The 27,478-nt window shown below is 38.7% G+C and overlaps 2 protein-coding genes and 1 long non-coding RNA gene across 5 annotated transcripts in view; 2 read left to right on the top strand and 1 right to left on the bottom strand.

Annotated features, from left to right (window-relative positions):
- The window catches only part of rbm20 (RNA binding motif protein 20), a 50,872-nt gene extending 39,482 nt beyond the window's left edge, over positions 1-11,390 (top strand). The window contains exons 6-15 of one of the 3 annotated variants that reach the window (XR_014906241.1): positions 2,759-2,905; positions 3,749-3,880; positions 3,964-4,043; positions 4,140-4,836; positions 4,917-5,003; positions 5,096-5,684; positions 6,010-6,075; positions 9,046-9,167; positions 10,579-10,814; positions 11,102-11,390. Coding sequence is in view for 2 of the 3 variants with exons in the window: in XM_085355023.1 (XP_085211149.1) it covers positions 2,759-2,905; positions 3,749-3,880; positions 3,964-4,043; positions 4,140-4,836; positions 4,917-5,003; positions 5,096-5,684; positions 6,010-6,075; positions 9,046-9,167; positions 10,579-10,647 (1,989 nt within the window). In the remaining variant the exon portion in view is untranslated. Of the gene's footprint in view, positions 1-2,758; positions 2,906-3,748; positions 3,881-3,963; positions 4,044-4,139; positions 4,837-4,916; positions 5,004-5,095; positions 5,685-6,009; positions 6,076-9,045; positions 9,168-10,578 lie in introns of all 3 variants that reach the window. The other 2 variants (XM_085355024.1, XM_085355023.1) reach the window with 2 other exon arrangements.
- Positions 11,391-15,305: 3,915 nt separating this feature from the next.
- Positions 15,306-23,656, top strand: pdcd4b (programmed cell death 4b). Its single transcript, XM_085356181.1, has 12 exons — positions 15,306-15,344; positions 15,795-15,900; positions 16,164-16,481; positions 18,312-18,406; positions 18,548-18,661; positions 18,822-19,043; positions 20,170-20,267; positions 21,902-22,016; positions 22,802-22,909; positions 23,093-23,203; positions 23,296-23,435; positions 23,530-23,656. The coding sequence occupies exons 2-12, from the start codon at positions 15,858-15,860 to the stop codon at positions 23,588-23,590; spliced, it is 1,425 nt and encodes a 474-aa protein (XP_085212307.1). The 5' UTR covers positions 15,306-15,344; positions 15,795-15,857; the 3' UTR covers positions 23,591-23,656.
- Positions 23,657-24,134: 478 nt separating this feature from the next.
- LOC146630901 (uncharacterized) lies at positions 24,135-25,808 on the bottom strand. The gene is made up of 3 exons (XR_014906262.1): positions 25,743-25,808; positions 25,334-25,398; positions 24,135-24,776 (listed from the first exon to the last, which is right to left on the bottom strand). It is a non-coding gene; the product is annotated as an uncharacterized LOC146630901 (long non-coding RNA).
- Positions 25,809-27,478: the final 1,670 nt, after the last annotated feature.

Raw genomic sequence — 27,478 nt, 5'->3', positions numbered from 1 at the left:
ATAAAAAATAAAAACTACAGTAACTCAGATACAAACCAGACTAAAAGGAAAAAAAATTACCAGTATAAAGATGAAAGCTATTTTCAGCTGCTCTATATTCAAAAGGGGATTTAGGTACCACCAAATGTTGGATCTGACACTTTTTCACCAAAGTCCCTCCAGACACAGCCCCATCCAAGGCTCAAACCAGGGATCTTTTGCTTGTGAGGGAATTTGTAAACCACTACACTGTGAAGATACCACAACATATAATAATGTGGGTTCATACATACATTAGAAGCATGCACAACTTTTGTTCTTCTGCACTGCAGTGTCAGCTGTCCAGCCTGACGTAACACAGTAGCTTCTTTCGACAGAACTCGAACAGAGATAAACACAGGATTACAGCTAACCGCTGCATGGAGCACAGACCTAAAGACCCTAGGGCCACACCCCCCAGGCAGCAGTGTTAAGTTTCAGACTGGTGAGAGACTGGTAAAGTGATCTGAGGAATCGGCTTGTGAGCACTCTGCGTAGGAACGTGGGGAGAAACTGTGAAACCAAACTGACCGTCTTGCAGCATGAACCCTGATTTGTAAAAAAAAGCAGACGTATCCTCAGAAGAGATTCCACTGCAATTTACTGAACACATTGCAAAGCTATATTTTTAGGACTGTTTCCTTTCGCTGAATTGTAAGAAACTGTAAGAAACTCGCAAGGGTTTAATTAAACAATTTCAGTCAGGGTTGATTGCCAGTTCAGTTAAAAGATTATTTGAAGTCCTTCCATTCCTGTTCTTTATGTATTTGTGCATTTTAATTGTTGATAATTAAGTTTTAGTGAACACTGAACATTACCAAAGGTCTTCTGTCATTTATTCAAATTATTTTTTTTAAATAAATAAACCACATTAAGGAGGTCCAGGCTGTGTGTAAAGTGTCTCCTTGTGAGTAGTCAACGACACGGCATAACTCTGCACTTCTGGTTTGCGGACCACGGAAACGGCTACTGTTCAAAGCCTGAGCCAACCTTGAAAGTGATCTTAATGCTGTGGTCAAACTGTCTGGCCTATCAGACACAGGCCTGACTTTTACAGGTCACACATTTGTGACTAAAGCAAGCAGCGACTGAGCCTCTTGTTCTCACTAATATCCCAGGGACATAAACAGCCTATTCCTGGATCTGTTTATTGAGCCCATCCTGAACTGACCTTTATGTGTTCTGGTGGTGGAACTGGCATGTGGCTGTTAATAGAATTATCATAATTGCATCTGAAGTTGTTAATGTCACTGTGCTGGCCAGAAACTATTAAGTTATAATATCTTTTTTTTTTTTTTTTAATAGCATTATCAAATGTTTTTTTGTTGTTGTCTAAAATATAGTCACATGGCACATGTTGTGTTTGGGCTGTTTGTGTATGCACAGAATATGCACCAAACTGACATGTAAATTTTAAAGGTTACTTTTTACGAAGACTTATATACACTCTAGATTCAAGCAAAGTAAAGTCTTTGTTATTGTTGGGCTTTTCTTGGACAAAATTAAAAATGCTCCGGGTCGAATCGAGACCCCGGTCTGGCTAACACATGGAACTGTCGGTCAGGTTTGTCAACCAGAGACACAGAAAGAAGAGGAGGGGTGCTGGAAAAGTTGCAGTTGCAGCACAATGGTTGCAGAATTAAGACTCTGTGATATAACAAGTTGAATTTATAACTGCTTTCTGCAGTGATGTCAAAGGAACATGACGGCATGTCACCAGCTAGTCTGATGGTGAATATAGCGCTTCGTATTTGCAAGATGCAATACGCAGGATTCACTCTTCTCCGTCACAGTAAAGAAGGTGCATAAGAGTTGCAGGTATCTGTATTATCAATTACAATATATCGTGTTATAAAACTCTATTTGATGGGTTTATCAAACTCTAAGTATGTGAGAATTACTAAAGGAAGCACTTTAGCTTCCACTTGTCTTCCTTCTCCAGCTTTATACCGGAGAGAGCACGTTCTAGTGTTTTTCCATAACAAAAGAGGGTATTGTGCCTCTGTATTACCCCCTCTCAGGTCAGATTTAAAAAAGGAATTACAAGTGGGTGCTGAGCAGTGCAGGTCACAATACTTGACAGCCTGGAGAGATGTGTGTGTCTGGGCCTAGTAAACTGACATGTCTCTAATGCCAAAAAATAACAAAATGTAATTTTTACTGCTGGATGGCTCCCAAGGATCTATTAATAAATGCGCTAAGGTGGGCTGTATGAAGGAGGGAAATTTACACATTGTTTGTTTGTTAGTGTCTTAGCAGTCTTAGACTCATTTTACACAGTATGCATGATTTTCATATACTGCAGAGATTGACACAGAGTTTTGAAGATATGTTTTTTGTTATCAGCCAAAATTAGATGATAGGATCGATAACAATTCCTACGCCTAGCTTCACATAATTCCGGAAGGAAGGAAAAAAAACTTCTTGCTAAGATTTGTCAAAGGGGAAATTAAAGCTATGAAATGTCATGTGATATCTTTTATATTTACCTTTGAGACGCTGGGTAACTGAATTCCATGGCTGACACCTGTCTTCAGTGTCTGCATTCTGCATTTGGGAAGTCGTGTGCTCATTGTGGGACACACTAAAATTGACACATAAACACAGCTCTCTGTATCCTGGTCATGGTTACAAGTGCTGCAAATAGAATAAAGCTATTTTAAAGTTTGACGATCTAAATAAAGATCAGATAAAGTATTTAAAGTTGCTCAAAGATTGCATTTTTGTTTCATATTTGCAGCCATTTCCGATCAGAAACACCTCCGTCGGTCGAGTCGTCCACATATGCAACCTCCCTGAGGGCAGCTGCACAGAGACTGATGTCATCAACCTGGGAATACCCTTTGGCAAAGTTACCAATTACATTCTCATGCGATCTACACATCAGGTAAAACAAAATGATTATTTATCAGTGAATAGTAACTTGTTGTTCATGTTTATCAGAAACTGTTTAGGTCTCAATTACATGTCTATATAAAAAGAAAACTATACTTTTGGCCATTGCTCATTCAGATCAGTACATTCTTTGTTACATTAGTATAAAAAGGTAACTTCTGTGCTTAAAATGTGCACCATGCAGGACACATGGTTACAGTTTTCTTTATTTTAGCATTTATTGATTGATTGCAGCTGCTTGTCATACATACAGTTGACCGCTGGGGTTTTAATACCTGTGGCAGGGTGTTTAATTATACCCCGAACTTAACTTTAAAATATATGAAGCATCTTGCTATGTTTGCACAGATTTCTTTAGTGGTTACCGCCAGAAAAGTTGCGGATTGGATGATTACCTTTATATGGAGCACATGTGTAAAATTTCAATGATCTTTTTTTTTCTTTTTTATTATCTGCATCTTCTTTTCTGCCACGGCTGTTATATGATACCAAACACTTAGTCATAACTTACTGGCTGTTTAACTACCAGTACTTGACAGCTCACTTAGGCTCCAGGGTTTCGTTTAACAGACCTGCAGCATTCATATCACCCCTATCAAATTTAAAGCATTCACTCTAAAATCACTGTATTAGTTGCAAAGATTAAAGAAAATGTTTCAGTGAATTATTACGTTAATGAAATACGATACTGGAGGATGATGATGTTCAGATTTTCTTCCATCTACTCTGTCATCTGAAACGTATATATGTTTGAGAAGATTAGCCCTGAAAAAAGAACCTCTCGTAACAGGGTTCATGTTTATTGCAACTTTCTAACATTGTATTCCTCCATCAGGCCTTTCTAGAAATGGCATATGTGGAGGCAGCTCATGCCATGGTTCAGTACTACCAACTTACTCCAGCTATGATTAACAACCAAAAACTTCTAATACGAATGTCTAAGAGGTACAAGGAGCTGCAACTCAAGGTAAAACTAAAGAGAAACATTTTCAAAAATCAGTTATACACTCTGTTGGGCATTTACTAAACCCATAAGTCTTTTTAATTTAGAAACCAGGTAAAGATGTTCAATCAATCATCCAGGATATTACCTCACAGCGGGAAAGGGATGAGATGCAACAACATGAACAGTAAGAAAACTCAAATGTTTGTTTTCATGCAGCAGACTTCTTTGAGTTGCTAATGGGGAAAATGCAATCTCAAAAACGTGCATCTTCTCTTCCTAGCTTTGTACCAGAGCGAGCACGTTCTCGCAGCCCTATCAGCCACTCTCTAAGTCCTCATTCCCACAGCCCCAGTTTTACATCATGCAGCTCAGCCCACAGCCCCCAAGGGCCACCATGCAGGGGTCCGGAGAGAGGCTCAGACGGTATGGGCCCCCACCGGGGCTCATGGGAGTGGTCGTCACACTTAAGAAGGGGTGAGGATGAAAGGGAGAGGGATGATCCGTGGAGGAATGGGGGCAGCGTGGATGATGATCGACCTAATGGTGGACGGGCGCCTGACCGTCGAAAGACCTACCAAAAATCCTTAGATCATCTTAGTTTCAGATCTACAGATGAGCGAGGAGGTGGAGGAGAAGGGATGAGGGGCAGAGACTGGCACCCACGAGGAAGCCCTCAAGGCTCATCCTATAATTCGTACAGGAACATCGAAGAGGATTTCTACAAGGAACAAGTGTACAAATCAGACAAGCCGCTCAGACCTCCATACCAGCGACATGACACAAAGCCAAAGAGGAGGGATGGTGATGACTACCACTCTAGGTCCAGGCATTCAGAATTTGAGATGGCTGATCAGACACTTTGCAGAACACCTGAAAATAAGAGGCAGAGTTCACCAGGCAGGGGCAGGAGTAAGAAAACAAGCAGGAGGTACACGGCTGCGGAGAAAAAAGAGAAAGAAAATGCTACTGAAAATACTGTGAGTAACTTCTGTAAATGTACATTGTTTATTTACATCTGCCAAATATTTCTTGTAACTAAAGAGATTGAATTTTTCAGGACCGCGAGTCAAAAGAAAAATCAGTTTCACCTCAGCGAATCAGTAAGACAAAAGAAACTAATGAAGGTGGTAAAGACAGGGACGCTGTAAGTAAACATGATGTTTATGACACCTTATAAGCTCTGGTTCCAGCTGGAAGTAGGGTATTAAAAACAATTTTCTTGACCCGTTTTCTTAGGAGAAGGATCGGGAAAGTTGTGACGACACAGATGAAGAGTGTTGGTATCCTAAGAACATGGAGGAACTGGTCACTGTAGATGAAGTGGGAGGAGAAGATGATTCCATTATTGAGCCAGACCTTTCTGAGCTGGAAGAGTTTGCATCCTGCCCCAAAGACTCAGCAGGGGAGCCATCAGTAGAGGAGTCTATATTGCCGTCTTCCTCATCCTTGGAGGTGCAGCCAACATCTAATGAGAAATCTCCAGAGACTGAAAAGTCTTGTGGGGATGCTGGAGACCAGGCAGCAACAACTGTAACTGAGAAACAAGAGACTGTTACGACTTCAGCCAAACCAGAAGAACAGAAAACGAATCCAGTGACTTCTGAGTTACCAGTTGCTAACCTTAGTGAATTCCCCAGTGAGGAGTTTAAAGCTGCATTGAAGGAGACATGCTTTGAAGGTAGTGAAATAGCCAACAACGGGCCACCAGGAGAGACTATGGAAAATCACATCTGTGTATTAGAGGACAGCAAGACCCCAGAAGTAGGACAGGTCATGGAAGTAGTCAATAATGGAGTGCAACACCAGGATGATGTTCATAAAAAAGGTACTGCTTACAAGAGAACATTAATGTTCATTAAAAAAACAAACAAGTGTAGCTGTTAAGCTTATTTTGTTAAACTTATACAGTTTTGTTAATCATTTGTTGGACAAAAGCATCTAGCTAGTGTGAGACCTGTAAAATTATTCCTCTTTCTGTACCTCATTAGAATAAGTCACCAATATGGTTATAAATATAATTAGAGCTACGTGATGGGTAACCTGAGAAGATTTTTTCTACAAGTGTTTTATTTAGTTGTCTTAACCCAGATACAAAAAACAAAACAAGAAGTAAGTACGTTTCTTTCTCATAACTCATATGCCTTTCATAGACTTTGAGGCCCGCTCACCATCTCGTGAACAAGATAGAGCTGTCAGTGAACACGGCATTCCTTTGGGTAAGCATAACACAGTTTTGTTACCATGTTACTGTTACTGTTGAACTGATAAAATCACTGAAAGCGAGCGGTTCTCATTCTAAAGTTTTTCCAATAATTCGGAATAAAGTCCACAACCTAAAAAAGTCACCAGTAGAAGACTGGATGTCTGGGTAGATAACCCACTAAGTTACAGCAGTATCAAATGAAAAGTAACACCTTTTTTCTAATCTAGTCTAGACTTCTTACGTGTGACATTCTGATTAAATTAAAAAAAAAAAAATCTGCTGCTCAGATAAAACACACAACAGGGTATGGTCAGCTTCAAATGCATTTGCACTACTGGAAATACTTTAGGTTTAGGTGAGGGAGCCTGCACAGAGCACGCAGGAGAAAGGATTTTGTACTATTGAGCTGGCAATTTAAAAATTGTTTACCATCAGATTTCATTGCATTAGAAATTCACAAGCTCACACACACCTCCTCTGCTCCTAACGAGTTTGTTAATAATTAACAACCTCATTCTGATCAACTGCACAATTGTTTGTAAAAGATTTACATTTAATTTAACCTGGTTGTATGTTAGAGGCCAGTTAACACCCGTTGCTGTTAAAAAAATGTATATCCTGATGGTCAGAGAATAAGGTTTGAAACAGAAGTCTCAGCGTGCATCCTCATGCTTTTGTCTGCTCTCAGTTCTGAAAATTCTTTAGTCCATATATTTCAAAGCAGTGTGCTTAAAACCTGCTTATCACAGCTATATTTATTCATTATCGTGGACAAAAGCTGCGGGAGTCTTGAGCCCATAATCTTAGTCCCAAAGATAAAGTATTATCTTTTTCACCATTAGTAAGGGCACTGACAATCTGTTGCATTAGCACTCTAATTGCCTGGAACTGCTTGGCTACTTGCTGACCTATTTCTGTGAGCAGGTTGTGAAATGCACCCCTGAGGGATCAGTATTTATATCATCATTAGAGCTAGAATGACGCAGCCAAAGCACATGGCCAGTTTTCAGCCTGCGGTGCAGAGACTTACTGTACAAAAGCCCTGGAGTGGCACAACAACAACAGAGCTCAGTGCACAGTGCACACACACAAGCATTGTGCAGCTATTTCTGTTGCATGTGTGTCCAGAAAAAAACCGTGTGCATAAACACCAATGGAATACTGATAAGTCTTCTGATTGTTTCCATCTTGTTCATTTTTTACCAGCCTGAAAGTGAAAATAGGTGTGTGTGGTGGATGTGTTTTCAATTCAGCTTGGCTCCTGTTAGTTTCCAGCTTTTAAATTTAGTTTTTTTCTTAGCCTTTTTCTTATTTGTAATAAATGTGGATCATTGTGGGACCCAGTCAGAAACAAATTTACAAAGGTTTCTGAGTCACTGAGTCAATATGTAACAAAGCCTCAAACAACCATTTAGAACATTCTTAATACATTTAGCTTTTAGTTATTTAAGAGCACATTATCATTGCGCTTATGTTTTATATATGTCCAGCAATCATTTTATTCCCGCTAACTAAAAGTGTTGTTGTTGTTTTTTTTTAGTTGTTTTGGTTATAAATAATTCTTAAGAGCTTGAAAAGAAGGCGACTGGACTTCTTTTAAAGTCCAGAACTGAAGAAGCCTCATGGATGAGAGGTGAAACATCTTCAAAAAACTTAAAGGAGTCTAGTCACCTTCTCTGCAAGCTCTTAAGATTACAGATGACTGAGAACCTATACAGTTATGTTATACATAATTAATCCTGGTATTAAAAATAGGGCTTTGCCGTGTCTTTGAGTCTGAAATGAATGCAGTGGGCAGACTATAAGAACTCACTGCCAGCAGGGTATGATCGCTTTTATTGTTAGATAATATAATCCCATTCTTTCAATTGAATTTAACCGCACAAAATCAGATTGTGATTTTATTACATTACCCTTTGGAAATCTATCATCGAATGTCCAGTAGAGTTATATTGGACATTAAACAGCTGTTGCCTTGCCAGCTCCATTCAGTCTGCGTGATGTCTGATTGTGCCCATGTGCAAATAGCTCAGATAATTGCCCGATGGAGTCAGAACAAATGATTAGATGTCACGTGTCCTGCTCCATACACTTGATCCAGGTTCTCCCTCGGCTAAATCAAACAAATTGATTCCCCTGACATTGTTCATGACGGAAAACTACTTTAGTTTCTGGGTTTTGTTTATTATAAGACATTTTGCAATGAGAGTGTAAAGTTCCTTAATCCCACTGAATTCATAGTTGTTTACAACTGACATACAGAATATTCAAGCAACTGTTAAGGTCTCCACGTACCCCATCACTCCCAGTGTGCTTTATTCAGTGCTCATTGGTCCAACCATGTTTAATTTTTAACCAAGCCTCTGTTTACCTTCAGCTACAACCCATCTGGTGCCCTTAAATCTGTTACTATAACCTATGCAGACGGGGGGAAATAGAACAAATATTAGAAAGCAGAAAAAAACAAAACACGTCTGGACAAGATACATTTGGATTAAAAGACAATAAATTTTAAAACCTTGTGATGTTTGTTAGAATAAAGAATACTATGTATTTTCTATGGAGAAAAAGAAAAGAAAGGATGATGGAGACTATGAGTTGAAAGAAGTCAGTACAGGAAAAAAACATTTACAATTAAAGTTAGTTCAAAGTTAATTTGGTATCAGGGCACCCGGGGGAGAGAGAAGAAAATGTGTAATCTGAGACCAGCAGCATGATGGTTTCAGTCAGCCGCAAAACCCACGAGCCAGTCCCAGTAGAGTAGTTAATTTACGTTTGATAACTGACCTTCTATAATTGTTTTTTTTTTTATTATCTAGAAAAAATGTATGCAAATTTGTAGAATGACTCAAATTAGTGGGATGAGGCTTGACTGTGGTTCTGGATCAAAATCCTTCTAAAAAAGGTTTCATTATTAAATACCATGCGAGTCTCGTCTTTTGACAAGGATTAAATTGTAATTCTTGTTTTCGCTCTCTCATAGGAGTGGAGTTTGTTGTGCCAAGAACCGGCTTCTACTGTAAACTCTGCGGACTTTTCTACACCAGTGAGGAAACTGCAAAGACCACTCACTGCCGCAGCACCGTCCATTACAGGAACCTACAGGTACAAACTGCGAGACGGCACACACCTCCATTCTTTTATCCAGTCTTTGAGAAATTAATTATATGAACACATCAAGCCTTTATGGCGGGAGATAGTGTATCTGACATAAACCCGTGTGTGCTGGCATTCCCGCATGCCCATATAAAGTCGATCTGTGTGACGCACACTCCTTACTGAGGGATTCATTAGGCCACATCAACTGTGGCCTTAACGAAAGATTACACCAGCTGTTTTCAGCCTAGAGAGTAATCTCTTTGTTCCACAGTCAGCACGTGCATATTATATTAATTTGCCTTGCTTTTGTCACATGAGGATAAAACTTATTTTTCTTTTCTTTTTTTATTAAGTAGGATTCTGTTCTCCAAACAGGATTGCAATGATAAAAATGACTTATCTTTATATTTTAATTCAGCACTAACCCCACTGCAGAGGCTGTGTTACCTATCAATGCATGGAGCAAATGATTCATTCAGACTCCATTGCTCTCAGAAAGATGTTCTTCACAAAATTTCGTTTGGAAGACATAACAGATATTAAATGATCAGATAGCACAAAGACACTTTTGGCAATAAATAACTCTTTTGTCTCTTTTGTTATTGTTTATTGAGAGAAAATTTGCTAATTCGAGTTCCTGAAATGTGAGGATTTACTTTTCTAATGGGCGTTTGTGGCTTGACAAATCGTTGAACCCATTTTCTAAGTCTTTCTAAGTTTCTAAGTTCATTTCATAACAGCTCAAATTTAAATGACAAAAAAAAGTTTTTAACAAAATCAATGGATCGTAATCGTAAATTGAAATCGAACATAAATATACAGCTTGCTGTCACGTCCTAACGCGCACACATACGCACGAACATAGGCATCGCATGTAAACTTGCGACTGTATTAGGTTTCCCGTTATTGGCCAGTCAGCACCGACCCATCTTACATTTCCCTCGTCCTTTGCAGCACAGCTGAAGCGAGGTCGGGGAGCGTGTTTCCTTCACATTTGATGCATTACATTCCAAGGAGGAAAAAAACAGTTTTAAACAGTTGTGCTGTCTGTCAAAGCTCTGTGTGTTTAGCAGTTTGTTTTGTTTGATTTTGTTTTGATTCTTGTTTTACTCTTCTCATCTCGAGACAGTACAAAATAAATGATTTAAGCCATCGTGCTGACACTTCTCAGAATGAGGCTGGATTTTTATATCAGCATTTAGATTACTTTAATTTTACTGAGTATAATGTGTCTCTTCCTGGGATTATATCGATCAATTGTGAAGTGCTTTCCTGTGAAGGGTGTCTGAAGAAAAACCAAAGCATGGATGGGTTTTAGGGTGCTGAGGGATGTTCTGGAGCAAGACCGACTTATGAGACGGCTAGCACACAACTTGCAGGTATTAAGCAGGTATCTGCTTTGATTTCTTTTTAACAGAAATACCTTTCCCAGCTGGCAGAGGTCAGTCTATCGAGCATGCTGACCGAACCTCCAGCTGCACAGTGACGATACTTCGACCTCTCACCTACTCCAAAACGAACATCAGAGGAAGGATTTTCTAAACGATCCTAAAGCACGGATAATGCCATACATGGAACATGCGGACAAATACAAGAATGCTGATGTTTATGGGAGAGCAATGTTTGAATGGCGCAGGCAATAGAGGCTTTCAGGTTTGTACATACATGAAGTGAAATGTATAGTAAGGTTTTAAAATTTAACTTCAATTTTATCATTTTTCTTACAGTTTACTTTAATGGTTTGTGTGAAATGAAATTAAGTTATATTGTTGGAATAAAAGTGCATTTACATTTATCTTAAATTATCTAGAAAAAAGTCTTTTACAGTTTGTGTTTTGAATTTTGTCTCGTCATCACTGAAACAACTGGGACAGACTTAGGTCTGCTAAATTACTTGAATATGTTGGGTATTAAGTTTATGATTTTTTTTTTTGTTACAGAGCCTGAGAGCTATGTGTATTTAAGAAAACTGGACAATAACAACAAAAAAACCCAAAAAGCATTTGTGGCATCATCAGTGAGGATGTTTTCTTCATCTGCTTGTGTTTTATCTTCTCGTACGTCTTTGTGACGTGAGCTCTCAGGGCCACTGTGTTTTTTCCCCCCCTCGGTTTAAAAACTGAGGCAGATTCTCAGGTTTATTGTTCTTGTTAAACAAATTTCACTGTATAAATAATAAAATTAACATTTTTATTTATATCTAAGGCTGTTTTTGTTTTGTTTTTTCCCTTTCCCCCCCACATGCGATTGTGAACTTCAGTATCCGTCAGGGAAAACTATTTTTATTTTATTTAACCTTTATTTAACCAGGAATGTCCCGTTGAGATCAAAGACCTCTTTTTCAAGGGAGTCCTGGCCAAGAGGCAGCACATTTCAAGACAAATACATACGAACAAACAAAGTTAAAATTACACAAAACAATTACACATTATTGAGGCAGCCTGTAGGCCTTTGAGTTTAGTTTTAAAAACATTTAAAGACAACAATTCAGTTAGTTTCCAGTCTTTCTGTAACATGTTCCATGAAAAAGGCGCAGAGTGGACAAAGGCTTTCTTACCCAGCTCTGTGCGGACAAGGGGAACAGACAACAGCAGCTGATCATTTGAGCGCAAGGAGTAAGAACCACTATTTGTCCTTGTGACCAAAGTACAAATTTAAGGAGGCAGCAATCCAAGCATAGCTTTGTAAATAAAAGTGTACCAATGCCCCTGTCTTCTAATGGCCAAAGAAGGCCATTTTACTCTTAAGTACAAATCACAGTGATGGGTCAGGTATTTACAATTGGTAATAAACCTCAAGGAAGCATGATACATCGTGTCCAACATTAGAAGACATGAAGAAGAAGCGTTCATATACAGAATGTCACCATAATCTAACACAGATAAAAAGGTTGCAGTGACAAGACGTTTTTTTACTGCAAAAGAAAAGCACTGTTTATTACGGAAGAAAAAACGAAGTTTAAGTCTCAGTTTCTTTACTAGTCTCTCTATATGTGGTTTAAAGGTGAAGGAGTCATCAATCCAGACACCAAGGTATTTATATTCATGAACTATCTCTATGACATTTCCTTCAAGGGTGGACACCACTGGAATAGGCTCCGGGACCTTCTTTGACTTGGAAAACAACATTAGCTTAGTCTTGTCAGCATTGAGAACTAATTTTAGCTGAATAAGTGAATGCTGGAAAGCAACAAAGGCTTTCTGTAAAGTTTCAATGGCCTGAGCAAGAGATGATCCATAACAGTAAATAACTGTGTCGTCAGCATAAAAATGCAAATTTGTGTCTGAGACATTTTGACCCAAGTCATTGATATATAAAAGGAACAGAAGGGGACCCAAAACTGAGCCCTGTGGCACCCCCTTGTGGACAGCAACAAATTTAGAACAAAGACCTTCAAGTTTAATGCACTGGGTTCTATTTTTCAGATAATTTGAGAACCACGCTAATGCATGTTCTGACAATCCAAGGCTGAGCAGTCTGTTTTTTAGGACTGCATGATCAACAGTGTCAAAAGCTTTTGAGAGGTCAATAAAGAGTGACGCACAGTACAATTTCTTATCAAGTGCCACAATAATATCATTTATCACTTTCATAGTGGCAGTGTTAGTACTGTGTTTTTTCCTGAAGCCTGACTGAAATTTGGAGACAATATTATTAGAGTACAAAAACTCTTTCAACTGGTCACAAACTAGAGATTCCAGGATTTTGGATAAAACACACAAATTTGATATTGGCCTATAATTAGTCAACACCGATGGATCACCTCCTTTCAACTATACGACTATACGTCCTTTAGATTAATAATGTTTCAGTGATACAAAAGATCTTTATTTTCTCTTTTATGTTGAATGTAATTCATAGGACAATCCCAGTCATATTTGCCAAGACATGTAATGCCTTAGATATGAAACTTCAACTGGACCATGTGTTTAACTTAAACATGAACTGTTTCATGTTACGACAATTTGTTACGGAGGGATTATCAAGCTCACACTCTGTTTTTGTATACTGTGAATACTGATCCTGTGACTTCAGCAATATAGTATTATTTTTCTTTGACAGACTTCTTGACTTTTTGATGGAAAACACTTGAATAAACCATGTGAATGTCTCAAATTAGCCATCTTCCTTTCTTGAACAAAAAACAGATTCGATCATTTTGCTTTAGCAGCTTTTTTGTGTGTAATAACCTTGAAAGGCAGCGCTGTGAAAGAGCTCCACCAAGTGTTGAGGCAAAAAAAAAAAACCCCACTACATCCATGTAATTCTGCAATAAATCTACTGCTGTAAACAGAAATGTAAAACCCAGAGAAAGTTTTTAAATGCAGATGCGTGTTTTTTATTTCATCATTATTTGTTTACTGTGATAAATTTGAATCTGCTGGTTACTCACAATATGCAAAAATCCGGATCGCACTACAAAAACTGGAAATGCTGTCAATTGCAAAAATCCTTTTGAGTGACCTTATAATGAAAATGTTGTAATGATAATTTAAGTTTGTTCATACACGAGGTTTTCAGAATTTTAGTTATTCACTTAAAATACCAATTTTAAAAATGGAAGATTGGCCATGTACCCCACTTTTCAACTACATGTATTTTTTTTATAACGTTTAGTGAAATTATCATTACATTAAATTAAGTATAATATTGCCATGGTGGAAAAAAATCAGTTTTTAATATCAATTAAACATCAGTTGTCCCAATGTAACTGGTGTTAACATACAAAACGTTTTTGTTAAAGTAATGCATCATCCCTTTATATCAATAGGTCTGGAACTAGAAACTGGAAGTGAGCTATACAGTACGTAATAAATTTATTAGACCACCTGACATGAAAAAAAACCAACAATAAAAAACATAACACATTTTTTGAAAGCTGTCACAGTCTTGTTTAAAACTAAAAATTATATTGGTATTTATTAGCCATATAAAATGAATTCATGTTTCTACACTCAAATCTTAGCCAGAACAAGTATAACATTCAATCACTTAAACCAATTTTTATGTTCAGAAATGAAAGTAAGGAATTATAAATGTGAATTATAAAGTCTGGTGGCCACATTTTGCAGACTCTCCAATACTGACTGTAACTTGGATAGCCTCCTCCTTTCTGAAGCCTCTGTCAGACAGTCAAGCTCCGCACCCACAACGGTACTGGCATTCGGATTAGTGTACTGAATCTGTTATTTTTCCACCACACTCAGTGTAATGCCCTAGCACACAACAGCAAAGAGCATGGTACTGTCCAGCACAAACTCATAAAAGATCCTGAACAGCTGTAAAAGGAGCTCAGTCATCTCTGAAAATAGAAACAGAGGCCTTCTGTGTTTTTGATGAAGTCCAGTTTATTGTCATGAACACCAAAGTATTTGTAATCATCTACTTTCTCCACACAGACCCAGTGGATGAAAATAAGGGTCACTGGTGTTCGTGGCTACCTCATCCACAACCACTTTTTAGTGTTTAGTGTTTGCCACATTAAGATGCAGATGGTTTTACTCACTCCTTGTGACCAAGTTGTCCACCACAGCCTTATGCTCTTTTTCATCACTCTCTCTGATACATAGAGAGGTTGATGAGGAAGAAGGGCCATTTAATGGTAGAGAATTTATGCATATTTTGCATTAGAAACTGTCAAAAAGCAAAAGTTTTAGCACTAGCATCTCAATATTCTTCCTCCATTATTGATTTTAGACGATTTTGGTGAAAATAAAAGACATTTATATAAATTTAGACATATACTTTAATCTTTATTTAAAAAAAAATACAAATATAAATGTATAAAGTACCACACAAATAGTTTATATTTTAATAATGTCTTATCCTAGGCTATCGATAATGTAACGTCAATAAGACCATAGCTTTATTATTATTATTTTTGGAAACCTGCATGTTGCAGCTGCCAGTACATGCCATTTTTGCCAATAAATGACTTCTATGTATAGAAAGTGCAGCTCCGCGACATCGCCGACAGAGGGCAGCACTTAATAAAGCACACGGGCCTCACAGAAATTGCGAGAAGGAAATCCGTGTTGCATGCTGATTGGCTCTTTCTTTAAAAAACCTTTCCCCCAGCCAATGAGCAAAGGAAAAACATTGGCCTAAGTGCCAGCGTTACCTGTCAGTAAAACAAAAACAACAGTGTTCGTGTCACAGTTTGGAGCTTGGACACAGCAGACGGTCGGAGATTTTTCTGTTGTTGTTTTTTTTTTTCCCAATGCTGTGATTTATATGACAGCGTAGATAAAGATATTAGGATTTTATAGATGTATTTCAAGATGGAGAACGAGCTCGCGACTTTGCAATTTGACATTATGTTTAATTGACGTTCGGGCTTCGAGAAGAAGAGCTAGATAACCGTTAGCGACGCATAAAACGCCTACAAAAGTGCGGATATTGGACGGTGTGGGCGTTTTATTCGTTGATACGCGCACGGAGATAGATTTTTAAAGCAGTTACATCTCCTAGCAGTGAATATTTAAGCTAATGTAGCGTTAGGCATTGTTTATCAACAGTGCGACTTTGAATGAACAGGGGGAGGGGGGAGGCGTGGTGTTACTGAATCTTGTCTGGGCTTGTTATCGACGCACGTCCACACATAAGGTGACAGTTTCTTGTTCGTTATTGCAGGTATCGCTTGAAATTCTGTTTTTGCGCCGTTCTGTCGCAAAAGCTTATTTTCTACTGTAAATCATGGCAGCTGACTGCGAGGCCTGGCTGAACGCAAACCCCGTGGGTAAGTGTGAGCATTTAGAGCCATTTAAGTATTGTGCTTCATCAGCTGGATAGGATGTGGGGCAGTGGGGGTTTTTTTTCATGCGGAAGTGGGTGAAAGTATGTTATCTTGCACTGTACAGATTCGGTTACTTTTTTTACTCCCCCTCAGCTGTAGTCTGTGTTTAAGTGCAGATAGAAATTAACTGCATGCATGCATATTGTCAATCAAATCAAATCAAACCAAACACGAACTCACCACAATTTTCTCTTGTAAACCAACAGAGATTGGAGACCTGAGTGACTCTTTTGTATCTGGGGAGGAAGACAATGGAGGTTTCATTATCGCTAATAAAAATATTAACAACGAGATCAATGGCAACTGGGTGGCCTCCTCTAGCAACAGCATCCATGAGGCACGTCTGAAGGCCAAGGCCAAGCGGAGGCTGAGGAAGAACTCCTCCAGGGACTCTGGCAGGGGGGACTCGCTCAGCGATAATGGAGATGTGGTTAGGGGAACTTCAGTGGCACCCACAAGTCCCAAGAGCAAGCTGTTAGACAGAAAGTCCCGGCTCGGGAAGGGCAGAGGCCTCCCAAAGAAAGGTAAGAGCATATTATTAAATGAAGAACGTAGCACAGTTGTAACCAAAGCACGGTCGTTATCAAAGGCATGTGAATGTTTATCAAAGAGCCATTTGTATTTCAGATTCCCGGACTTCAAAGGGAAGGTGCTACATCCACACATTCATGTAGTGCTGTCATCCATTCTTGTTGTTGTTGTCGTTGTTGTTTTTTATTTTATGGAAGCCATAAACCAATTAACAAGTAAACAAATGGCTCCGACTCACTTGTATCCTTTTTTTCCCCTTGTCATCTGCTCAGCCAAGCCTTTCTGGAAATTTCCAGGCTTCTTTGCAGAATGGTGAATGCCCCCCTTCCCCAAAAATAGCATTGTAACATAATCGTTCGTTGTAACTAGTTTTGTTAATAGGAGGTCTAATTTATTTATTTATTTTGTTGTGAGAAGGTTAAAATAAAAACAATCCTGGTACCATTTTGTGTATAATGTACCACTAACTGCTTTCGTTGTTGATATTAATGCACAGGATGTGACATGAATAGTCCATCTTTAAGATAACTATTGGATGCACAGGTGCTGTTTAAAGTTACAGTCACAAGGCTTATAGAGCATCTGATTTCCCGTGTTTTTGTTGTCTATCTATTTGGGTGTAAAGCAACATTAACGCTATAGATAATTATGCTATTGAAAATATAATTTTTTCAATCAGCTGGAAATGTTGCATAATGGCTTCTCTGACCTGCCAACGTTTTGCCTCTTGTATAGGTTGTATAGATAATTGTTGATCTATAAGTAGATGAGAGTTTAGCAAAGTGTCAGCATTTTCCAATCCTTCGGCCACCTCTCGCTGCAGATCTTCAGTGATGTCAGCATACAGTTCTCGGTTACAGTATGTGTCCCTGCAGACTGCAGTACAGTTCAGGCACTTGACTCTCCCCATGGGCATGTCTAGTTTCTCCCTGCGCAGAGCCTGCCCTCTTTTGTTTCTCTTTCTTTTTTTTCCTCGATTGCGTAACAGAACTGCCACACTATCAGAGCCTGGCAATTTGAGCTTGTAGCTTTCCTGCATGGAAAATTTTATGCATTTAAGGTTTGGAAAAAGTGTAATGTTTAAATGCTAAAGCTTGGCGGTTTTCACAACCAAGGTGGACTCTGCTAAATATAGTGACATGTCGTATGCCACATACTGGGTGGGAGACTAATGGAGGTTTTAAGGGATGTCTCACAAGCTGCTTTGGCATTCAGCTTCTTAAACCGTCTGCAATCTGCCAGTGCTGACCTCAGAACTGGCAGATGTTTGCTGCTTGTGTCTACACAGAAAATGTAGCCTGGGAAGCATGTTGGCAGCAGCTTCAGTTCTCTGCATGTATCTGCATAGGAAGTATTTAGCGAGTAGACCCCCATATACCAACACAGTGATGCATGTAACATACAGGAACTTGACTGGAGTGAAGTGATTTTTGGATTGGTACAAATTATGCAGACAGATTGATTAAATTTAGACTAAATGCTAATGGAAAAACAAGAGTATTTTTCCCTTTTTTTATGACTAGAAGCCCATTTCTTAAAGGAAGTTTGTACTCTATGACCAAAGCAAGTCAGGATATTCAGGAAACATGCAGTAAATGAAGTATCAGTAGCTGTTTTAGTTCAAAGTAGAGCACCAAATGCATTTCACATTTTAAGCTTATGACTAAATTCAGTCCTGTTGTCAAACCTGTTTGTACACTTGATAATGAAACAATAAGATTTGCCACTACATGTGGGGCACTAAAGCTTTTAAAAGAGAAAAAGAAAGCACTTTGACAATGTCACGCATCACAATTCATATTGTCACTGCCCTTTGTCTCCAGGTGGGGCTGGAGGAAAAGGTGTATGGGGCAGATCTGGTGAAGTTTATGAACCAGAGGCAGTAGATGAAAGAGACCCCAACTATGATGAAGATCAGGTAATTGTTGTGCTGACATCACCTGGATGATTATTATTATTATTATTATTATTATTAACACAGGCTCTTCTACAAATGTAAAAAAAAAAGGATACATGTTCCACAAACAAGTGTGACTGAAGTGCGATTCTGCTTTGTCAGGAAAACTGTGTGTATGAGACGGTGGTCCCCCCGTTGGATGAAAGGGACTTCGAGAAGACTGTTACCCCCATAGTGCAAGAGTATTTTGAACATGGAGACACAAATGAAGTAGCGGTGAGTGTTACCAAGTTAATGTAGATGCATACTGGCAGTTGAGGTGAGCTACTCTATTACAGAAGCTGAGATCAACACACAATAAAAAAAAATAAAAAAAAAACTGATATTAACACAACCATGAATTCTAAGACAAGTTGGTGTCCTTTTCCTTTTCCAGGAGCTGCTTGCAGAGCTGAACCTGGGGCCTATGCGGAGCGTGGTGCCCTCACTGGCTGTAGCACTGGCCCTGGAGGCCAAAGCCAGCCACCGAGAGCTCACCTCCAGGCTGCTGGCTGACCTTTGTGGGCCTGTTTTATCCCACGGCGACATGGAAAAGTCATTTGACAAACTCCTCAGAGAGTTGCCTGATTTGGTACTAGACACACCTGGGGCTGCTCAGGTGAGTGTTTGGAGACAAATGTGTGTATACTTAGTCCCCAGATAGCAACTTATTCTGTTTGTGTGTTTTCTAGTTACTTGTTTCTTGAGGATATGAGTCCAAACTAGGTCTTTGCAGTTAAACAAAAGAACTTCAGTTATAATTCTGGCTTTCAGCGATAATTGGAGCAAGATAATCGAGATAAAACAAGTGGTAAAGGACATTTAACAAACTGACTTCCTGAAGAATAATTATTTCAAGTCAGTCCCTTTAAAGAAGATAACAGTTTTAACACTCGTCAGCTAGAAGTATGCTTTTTGTTTGAAGTGTTAACATAGCTTGTGGTTGAGCACAGGGGAACAACGCTGTGGGGTTTTTCTTTTCTTTTTTTTTTCTTGTGTGTTGGTGTGCGAGAGAGAGCCGGTGTGTTTTTTAGAGCTCTTTCCCTTTCGGCCTGCACAGACATGAGATCTGTGGCTATTGTCTAACTGTGCTCGCAAAAAGCAAGCTCAGCAAAGGACGCTAAAAGGGTTATTCTGCGTACTTCCCCCCGCACCCCTCCTCTCGCCATCTCATTGGGTCTCGCTGGTCATGTCTGTCCCACTCTCCAAATTCTCAGTGGGTTTAAAGGGACATTATGATAGCGCCCTGCCCCCACTTCCTTCCCTTCGCGCTTTCGCTCTCTCAGTTTCACACACAAGCCCGCACACGCCCCCTTACTCCTCATTTGCCTGTCGGTCTAGACACAGCAGTGGGTCAGCTGAGATGTAGCTGCCTCTTGTCTGTACAGGAACAATGAGCAACAGTGAGCCCAGGCTTTGTGGAGGCCAGAAGAGCAAAGGCAGCTCTTTCATTTTCCTCATACACGTGCTCACACTACTGTAAACAAAGAGACACGTGCAAGTGAAGCAACAGTCAGTCATCTGTCCAGTCAGTGTTTTTGTGGGGCCTCCAAACTGAAGCTTGTAAACTACGAATAATCTTATTGTTGCAGGCTGTGGAAAGCCGACTTTATTTATGCCGAAAATAAATGACCAGCCAATCATATCTCCTGATTTAGTGGGTTAGCAGCTCTAAGAAACAGGAACATGGTGCAAGAGTGTTTAAAATTATTTGCTTTTTTCCCATCTTTGTATCTCTCTTTTAGTTGGTGGGTCAATTCATTGCACGAGCTGTAAGTGACCAAATATTATCAAAGACCTACATCGAAGGCTACAAAGGAAAAGTTGACTGTGAATATGCAAGGTATGTCATTCTTGGACTCCACCACAATAGCTTAGCATGATGAAACAAGGAGTTTTATTCTTTCTCCCTTTAAATAATCTCTTCTAATTTGCTAGCCTTAGCAAACAGAAGGTTTGTGGCAGTAGGTGGGGAGCTGTTGGCCTGGTATTACCACATTAGGAACATTTCTCTGCCGTCAGAAACAGAGCAATTAATCTGGCGAGTCTGAAGCTTTTGGCTCACAGGGATTACTTGTTCATACACTGACCTCATTATTTTAAACGTTGACCATGTTAAATATGAGCACCTAACTATAAATAATAATGAGCGTAATAATTTCTGTTGAAAGGATCAGGGTACATGTTAAGTTTGTATTTTAGCTATACCATATGTAATTCTATACGAAAAACTGTATACAAAATCTGTATTTCAGATTTTGGGTTAGATCAAAGTTTGCTAAATAAATAGGCAGTAAATATTTTACAAAAATTTTCTTTGGGTTTTACTCTGGAGCTCGAATAAAATGATAGCAAAAATGTTTTTGTTTTTTTTTTCTGTCTCAGAAAATAAATTTGTATAAATCTCTTGAAACTCATAATATTTGCCAGCTGTAGCCTATGTGGGGTAATAGTTAGGATGGACGGTTGAAAATTTAGTTTTTTATTATTGTTTTTTTAAATGGCACAAAGATGTCCAAATCATTAACTTTGTTTTTAAAAAGTTCATGGAGTCAAAAAGGAATGTTTGTTTTGTGTTTTTTCACAGAAATTAAAAATGTCTTCATATATAGCCAGATCTTTTAGCAATAAACTGATTTCAAACCCACAATAGGTTGCTTTTATTATATTGCTTTAATGGTTAGTTACATGTTTGTCTGCACCATTTGCATTTTGAGAGATCAGGGTAATTATAGCTGTTGGAATAATGCAATAAGTCAATGTGATTCATGAGAAAAGAGGATTTAGTTTAGCCTTGTGATCAGCTGTTCTTGTTGTCCTCTAATTGGAGAGCAGCAGGTTAACACGAACAGTATTGTTTAAAACGTTTTTGCCAGTGATGTGAGGATGCTTTCAAAAATATTGCCATTTATATTGTTTATCTAGAAACTGAATAAAAGTGTGCATTTATAAAAAAGGACAACAAAACAATATCTAATAAAAATAAAATGTTGGGATCATGATTTGCTTTTGAAACTGCACCAGTTCTCACAGTGTACAAGGTGTTTGGGGCAGGTTGGTTGAATGAAGACTGCCTCAGTGCCCATGTTTTTATGTAATCCCAGACTGACTCTTGTTTTTTGTGATCAGGGCTCTGTTAGGACCAGACCATCTGTTGCAGGACTCTTCTTCTTTTTTTTTTTTTTTTTCTTTTTTTTCCTTCTTCTTGTTAAGAGTTTGTACTACATGTTGCCTGTCTAATTTGTATCTAAGAATGCAAATGTCCAATTTTCCTTGCTAGCTTGCTATTTGGAGAAATGTAGATTGAGGGTAGAGGATTTAAAGTTCCCAATGAGGAAGTGTGCATCATGTGTGTTGACTCCAGCACGCTCTACTCAGGCACCACCTCTTTTAAACATTACAAGCAACTCTCCAAAACAAGGAGAGAGAGTTTAGGTTAAAGTTTTATAAACCTTGTGTGTATCGCTTTCTTCTCAGGGCGGCTCTGGACCGAGCAGCTGTGCTACTGAAGATGAGTATGGGTGGGCTTCGCATAGATAGCCAATGGGGGACAGGTGGAGGCCAGCAACCAGTCATACAGCTCATCAAAGAGGTAGGTTATATGAAGCAGAATCAAGTACACTCTGAAATGAAAGCAGTTTTTCTGAATTGTAATTGGTTCTTATTATAAAGCTCGAATAAAATTGAAGCAGCACTGTACAGTCTTCATCATGTATTTGGGGGGTTGTAGAACTTCTTCCTAAAATGCAAACCGTGCCATGTTGATGAACCGGTCCTGCCTGGTCTCGTTGTTGTTTTCAAAATAGCAGTCATATGTGGGAGAAACGTTAAGAGGTCTGAAAGCGAGGAATTGGTGAAGTAAAAGTATCCCAAAAAAACTTTTCACAACTTTTGAGCAGTTGTGTGTAAAATGGGCACATGGGCGATCGTGGCTCAAGAGTTGGGAGTTCGCCTTGTAATCGGAAGGTTGCCGGTTCGAGCCCCGGCTCAGACAGTCTCGGTCGTTGTGTCCTTGGGCAAGACACTTCACCTGTTGCCTACTGGTGGTCGTCAGAGGGCCCGGTGGCGCCAGTGTCCGGCAGCCTCGCCTCTGTCAGTGCGCCCCAGGGTGGCTGTGGCTACAATGTAGCTTGCCATCACCAGTGTGTGAATGGGTGGATGACTGGATATGTAAAGCGCTTTGGGGTCCTTAGGGACTAGTAAAGCGCTATACAAATACAGGCCATTTACCATAAAATATGTCTGTTTTCATCACTTTCAAGTGAAATTGGAAAGCAGATGGCAGCAGACTTGCGTTTTGTTTTTCTTTGTGTAGCTCTTTGTTACTGTATGGATATTGCCATAACAAAAATTCTCATTTGTATTCTGTCATGCCAGATGAACCTTCTTCTGAAGGAGTACATCCTATCTGGTGACAGCAAGGAGGCTGAGCGATGCCTCAGAGATCTTGAGGTTCCCCATTTCCATCACGAGTTTGCCTATGAGGTAAATTCATGGCTACATTTGATGTAGCAGCAGACACATTAAATGCAGTCTAAATGTAAAATGTTATAAAACTACTGAAACATTTTATCTGTTTTGAGGGGATTTCTTTAGCTTTACACCCTTAATGTTGCATTGTGTGGTCTTCAGTTAAATTAAACACAGGATTGTGAATGTTTCTCGCAGGCGATAGTGATGGTGTTGGAGTCTAATGGAGAGAAAACTTTCAAAATGGTTCTGCAGCTACTCAAGTCACTCTCTGTGTCCTCTGTGATTACTGTGGACCAAATGAGAAGGGTATGGTGCCACCTGGTGTGTGAATTATGCACTGCTTTTTTTTTCTTCTTTTTTTTTTGTAGCCCTGTAAAATGGTTGTCTTTTTCTTGTAGGGCTACCAAAGAGTTTACATGGACATCGCTGAGATCAACATTGATGTCCCTCGTGCATACTTTATCTTGGAGCAGTTTGTTGACAAGAGCTTCAGCATGGGAATCATTGATGTAAAGTTGAGGGATCTCTGTCCCTGTCGGTAAGCACGCTGGTTTTCACACACATCTGACACTCGTCTCCAGAGATGTGCTTCTGTTTTTGTTAATCATGTTGTTGCTCTCATCTTCTCTCAGGGGCCGTAAGAGGTATGTCAGCGAGGGAGACGGTGGTGTTGTCAAACTTGAAAGCTACTGAGAAGACTTTGTGTGCCATATTACCCCAAAAAACATAAAGCTACTTTTTTACTTGCATATTTTTCAAAGTACCTGAAAAATGGTTTTTCTCCTTTCTAATGGTCAAAATAAGGTACATTTCCAAAATTGAGGTAAGGGTAATTTAAACAAAAATGCACTTGTGATTGAAACTAAAGTAGATCACTCTCTCCAAGGTGTTTCAATATAAACATTTACATAAGCTAGCTCTTAAAGTGCCACACCTCTCCGTGTCAGTCATTCCACATTGTTTTGTACAGTATTTTCTTGTTTTCACTGCCACTCCTTTTGTGTTTTCTAGAAAGCAGTGTTTGTATTGACATGACTGGTTTGTGTCAAGAGCTTTATAAAAATGTATTAAAAAAAAAATAAAATAAAAGAGAGTTTGTTGGTTCAATGCAATATTAGCTTCCAAACTAGCTACTGTTTCTATGCTGTGCTAGGTTTTCAGTCTTTAATCACACATCCGTGGCACGAGTTCTGTGCAAAAACGAATACCAATCAGGTAACTTCACAAAGTGGTGTGTTAAGAGTGTTTATTTTTATATTTGGGGAATAAGGAGTGTGAGAGACACCCTGACGTTCCTTGATTGTTGATTAAATCACTATGAAATCATTTAATCTGTTTTTGTCTGTTTAACACACAGTACTAACTGCATACTGCAACTTAAATAAGCAGTTATCTGAAATATAAAATAATAATAATAATAATGATAATATAACACTTTAAAGTAGTACCTAAGTAGCTCACTACCCCTACTGGCAAGTAACAGATATAATCTTTGCTAATTCCATGCTATAGATCATTCAACATTAACCACAGAACAGCAAGACTTTCAAAAGGGACAAAGAGGGATTAAACACTTTTTTTTTTTTAACTCTGTAACGCCAGATTCCCTCCAAGTCCATACAAATACATTCCAGTGCTTGGAATCAGTGTGTTTGCTTGATCCATCTGAAGGACTTTTGCCAGTTTAGGCATTTGTTTTTTTCCAATCCTTCACTGGGTATCTACTGTAGTTGCTCCTTCATTGCCAGTTCCTGTTGTTTAACAGCCTCTTGAGCCTCCATTTGCATTTTCTCCAGTTTCTCAAGGGTGACTGATTTGAGTGGGAGCAGCTTTGGCTTACACAAAACCATAGTAGGGACATCTTCCATGGAGAGCTGTCCTGTGAGGTGCATTCAAACAATCCACAAATGATTAAATTTTAATTTAAGCATAAATGAAAATATTATGTAAAAACCTAGCATGTCTGCTATTTCTCATAAAAGTCTGCAGCACATTAGCTGTGAGAAATGTTCTCTTTACACTTTAACCTTTATAGTACTGCAAACAGAGCTACTGTTCTATTTAAAGGAGTTTCAAATATACGATGCTACATCTATAAACTTATATCTTTTCAACCACTCCGGAAGAATTCAACAATATTTTTGATATCTGGTCAACTAGTTACCAATCTGGCATCTTACACATCTGATTGTGAGCCACTGAACAGCTTGTTCTTACTAACAACCCGTACACCTTTAACTAAAGAAAAGCAATATTGTCCCAAATGTTGACCCGAATTATATTTTTAAGCCAGAAAAGACTTTCAGGAGAGACCACAGAGCATATCTTGATTAAATCTCCAAGCTATTGTGAAATTTCAGTTCACTTCACGTGTTGTCTTGAGAGACACAAACAACCTTTTGTAACTACTGCTGTCCACATAGCTTTGGTACAAACCTTGTTTAGGCAGAACTTCTCTGAATATTGATTTGATCTCTGGCATGGTGTCCTCTGAGTGCTCGCTGAAAGGTAAGCATATTTGGACATTTCACGACTTTTTGACACATATTCATAAATTCCGAATAGTTTTTGCATCATTAAATGCTCTCCGCTCGAGAGGGAATGCAAAATTCAAGGAGCCTGTTAAGTTTTATAGTGGGTATTACATAGTTTATAATAAACTGGTCAGAAGGTTAGCCACAGGTCAGTACACAGTGCTAGCTAGCTAGCTACACTAACGATAGCTTTGCTTTTAGCGAACGCTCTCTAATCCAAAGACACAATGTCTCACCAATGCACAACAGTATAAACAAATCAATACTATTCACCCACTCGGGCATGTGTAAAATGGAAATCTTTTTCTCACCTTCAGCACCAGGTAAAGATTACAGTTGTCAAGCCAACGCGTCCGCAAGAATCACGTGATTTTCTTCTGTTGTCTATTTAATTTGAACAGTGTTTTACTGGCACCTATAGGCAGCTAGCAGAATAGCAAAACTCAATAACTTGAATAATGTTTGACGCTATGAAGCAGGCTTTACAGGGTCATTGAGCGTCTTTTTGTACTTTTATTTTTGGACAGAACATGTGTATGGATGAGAGAGACACATGTGTGACAGTGTAGCTGTAAGGAGCAGAGGTAGATGAGTTTAAGCATATTGGAGACAAAGTTATAGAGACAAGACTGCTGCCAGGCAGGAGTAAAGAAAAGAAGACCAGAAGATTTGTTGATGTAGTGAAGGAGGACATAGTTGGTGTGACAGAAGAGGATGCTAGGCGTAGGATGTGATGGAGGCAGATGATCCACTATGGTGAACCATAAAGGGACCAGCCAGAGAAGGAAAATAATTATGTGCACTTATTGCACTGATATAGGTTGGTAATGTTTCTGTATATGCAGAGAGATGGCTTCTGGTTGGCTTGAAAATAGCTAAGGGGTGTGTCGAGTACTCACATTTTTAAACAAAAAATATTAGATCTGTCAGGGGAAATTACTGCAGATGAAAAGCATTATTTCACCTTCAGAGTTTTGTATATATTTCAAGTATTTTATATATGTTTCAGTGGGATATAAAAAATGAGTACCTTAAAATACAATTTTGAATGAATACTTGACAGCGTTATTAGTTTGTAGTATAACCACTCTCAAGTACGGATGTCATGGTTGCAACAAATATATAGATGATTTTGTCTGTGCATAATCTCTTTCTTCTTATTTTTTATTGCCACAATAAACATGAAGTGAAAATATGTTCTAGAATGATCTACTCTCACTTAGGATCTATATGAAACTAAAAATATTTTTAGAGCTAGACAAGTTGTTTGATATATACAACACAAAAACTCAACACAACGATGGGTTTTGGATCTTTTATAAACTGCTCAAAAAAATAAAGGGAACACTTAAACAACACAATGTAAATTAGGGCCCGACATCCACAGGTGTTAGCACATTCAACTTTGTAAAAAAAAAAAAGTATTTAATAAGAATATTTCATTCATTCTGATCTGGGATGTCTTATTTTTGTGTTCCCTTTATTTTTTAATTTTATTTTTTTGAGCAGTGTATTTCCACTGTCATCTGTAAATTGTATTCACTGTAAATTAAATGTGTAAAGATAACAAACTGTATATAAAACATGGACATGACCACTGGTTTTTGTACTCCCCATTATGAAAGCTAACATAAGCATTTTGTCTGCTGCCATGTTATTGTTTTTGAAGCCAGAAGTTATCATATAGAATGAAAGGGTGGCATTATCAGTCCCATCCATAACTGTGTGGCCTCTGCCCCCTCGCATCACTAGTAAGTTATTGCAGTAACAATCACACTCATGTTAATTATTTGGTTAACAGTAGCTCCGTAGTGGATCTACAGCAATTGCACTAGAAATGGTTTTGTGGGGCATGGGCTTATGCAATTCGGAATGTTTGGATTAACCCCCATATGTCTAAATTAGACTAAAAAAGAGGCAATTTTTTAGCTTGTGCAACAAGGTTTAAAAGCATGAGCTCAGTCAAAGATTGCAAAACAAACTGCAGCCTTTATATATTCTGGATTCACAAGTATCCTAGTGTTTGGTGAGTTCATTAACCCATTTC

This window comes from Diplotaxodon limnothrissa, linkage group LG6 (assembly GCF_057381915.1).
Source record: "Diplotaxodon limnothrissa isolate DT_005_m linkage group LG6, D_limnothrissa_male_GT1.1, whole genome shotgun sequence".
Classification (NCBI taxonomy): Eukaryota; Metazoa; Chordata; class Actinopteri; order Cichliformes; family Cichlidae; genus Diplotaxodon; species Diplotaxodon limnothrissa.
This window is presented reverse-complemented; position numbering and strand designations above follow the sequence as displayed.

Bases quoted from the DNA above. Each gene is read 5' to 3' on its own strand.
- pdcd4b (XM_085356181.1), top strand. From the start codon at position 15,858: ATGGCAGCTGACTGCGAGGCCTGGCTGAACGCAAACCCCGTGG. The intron at 20,268-21,901 runs GTATGTCATTCT...CTTTCTTCTCAG, and splicing joins GTTGACTGTGAATATGCAAG to GGCGGCTCTGGACCGAGCAG. The intron at 22,017-22,801 runs GTAGGTTATATG...CTGTCATGCCAG, and splicing joins TCATACAGCTCATCAAAGAG to ATGAACCTTCTTCTGAAGGA.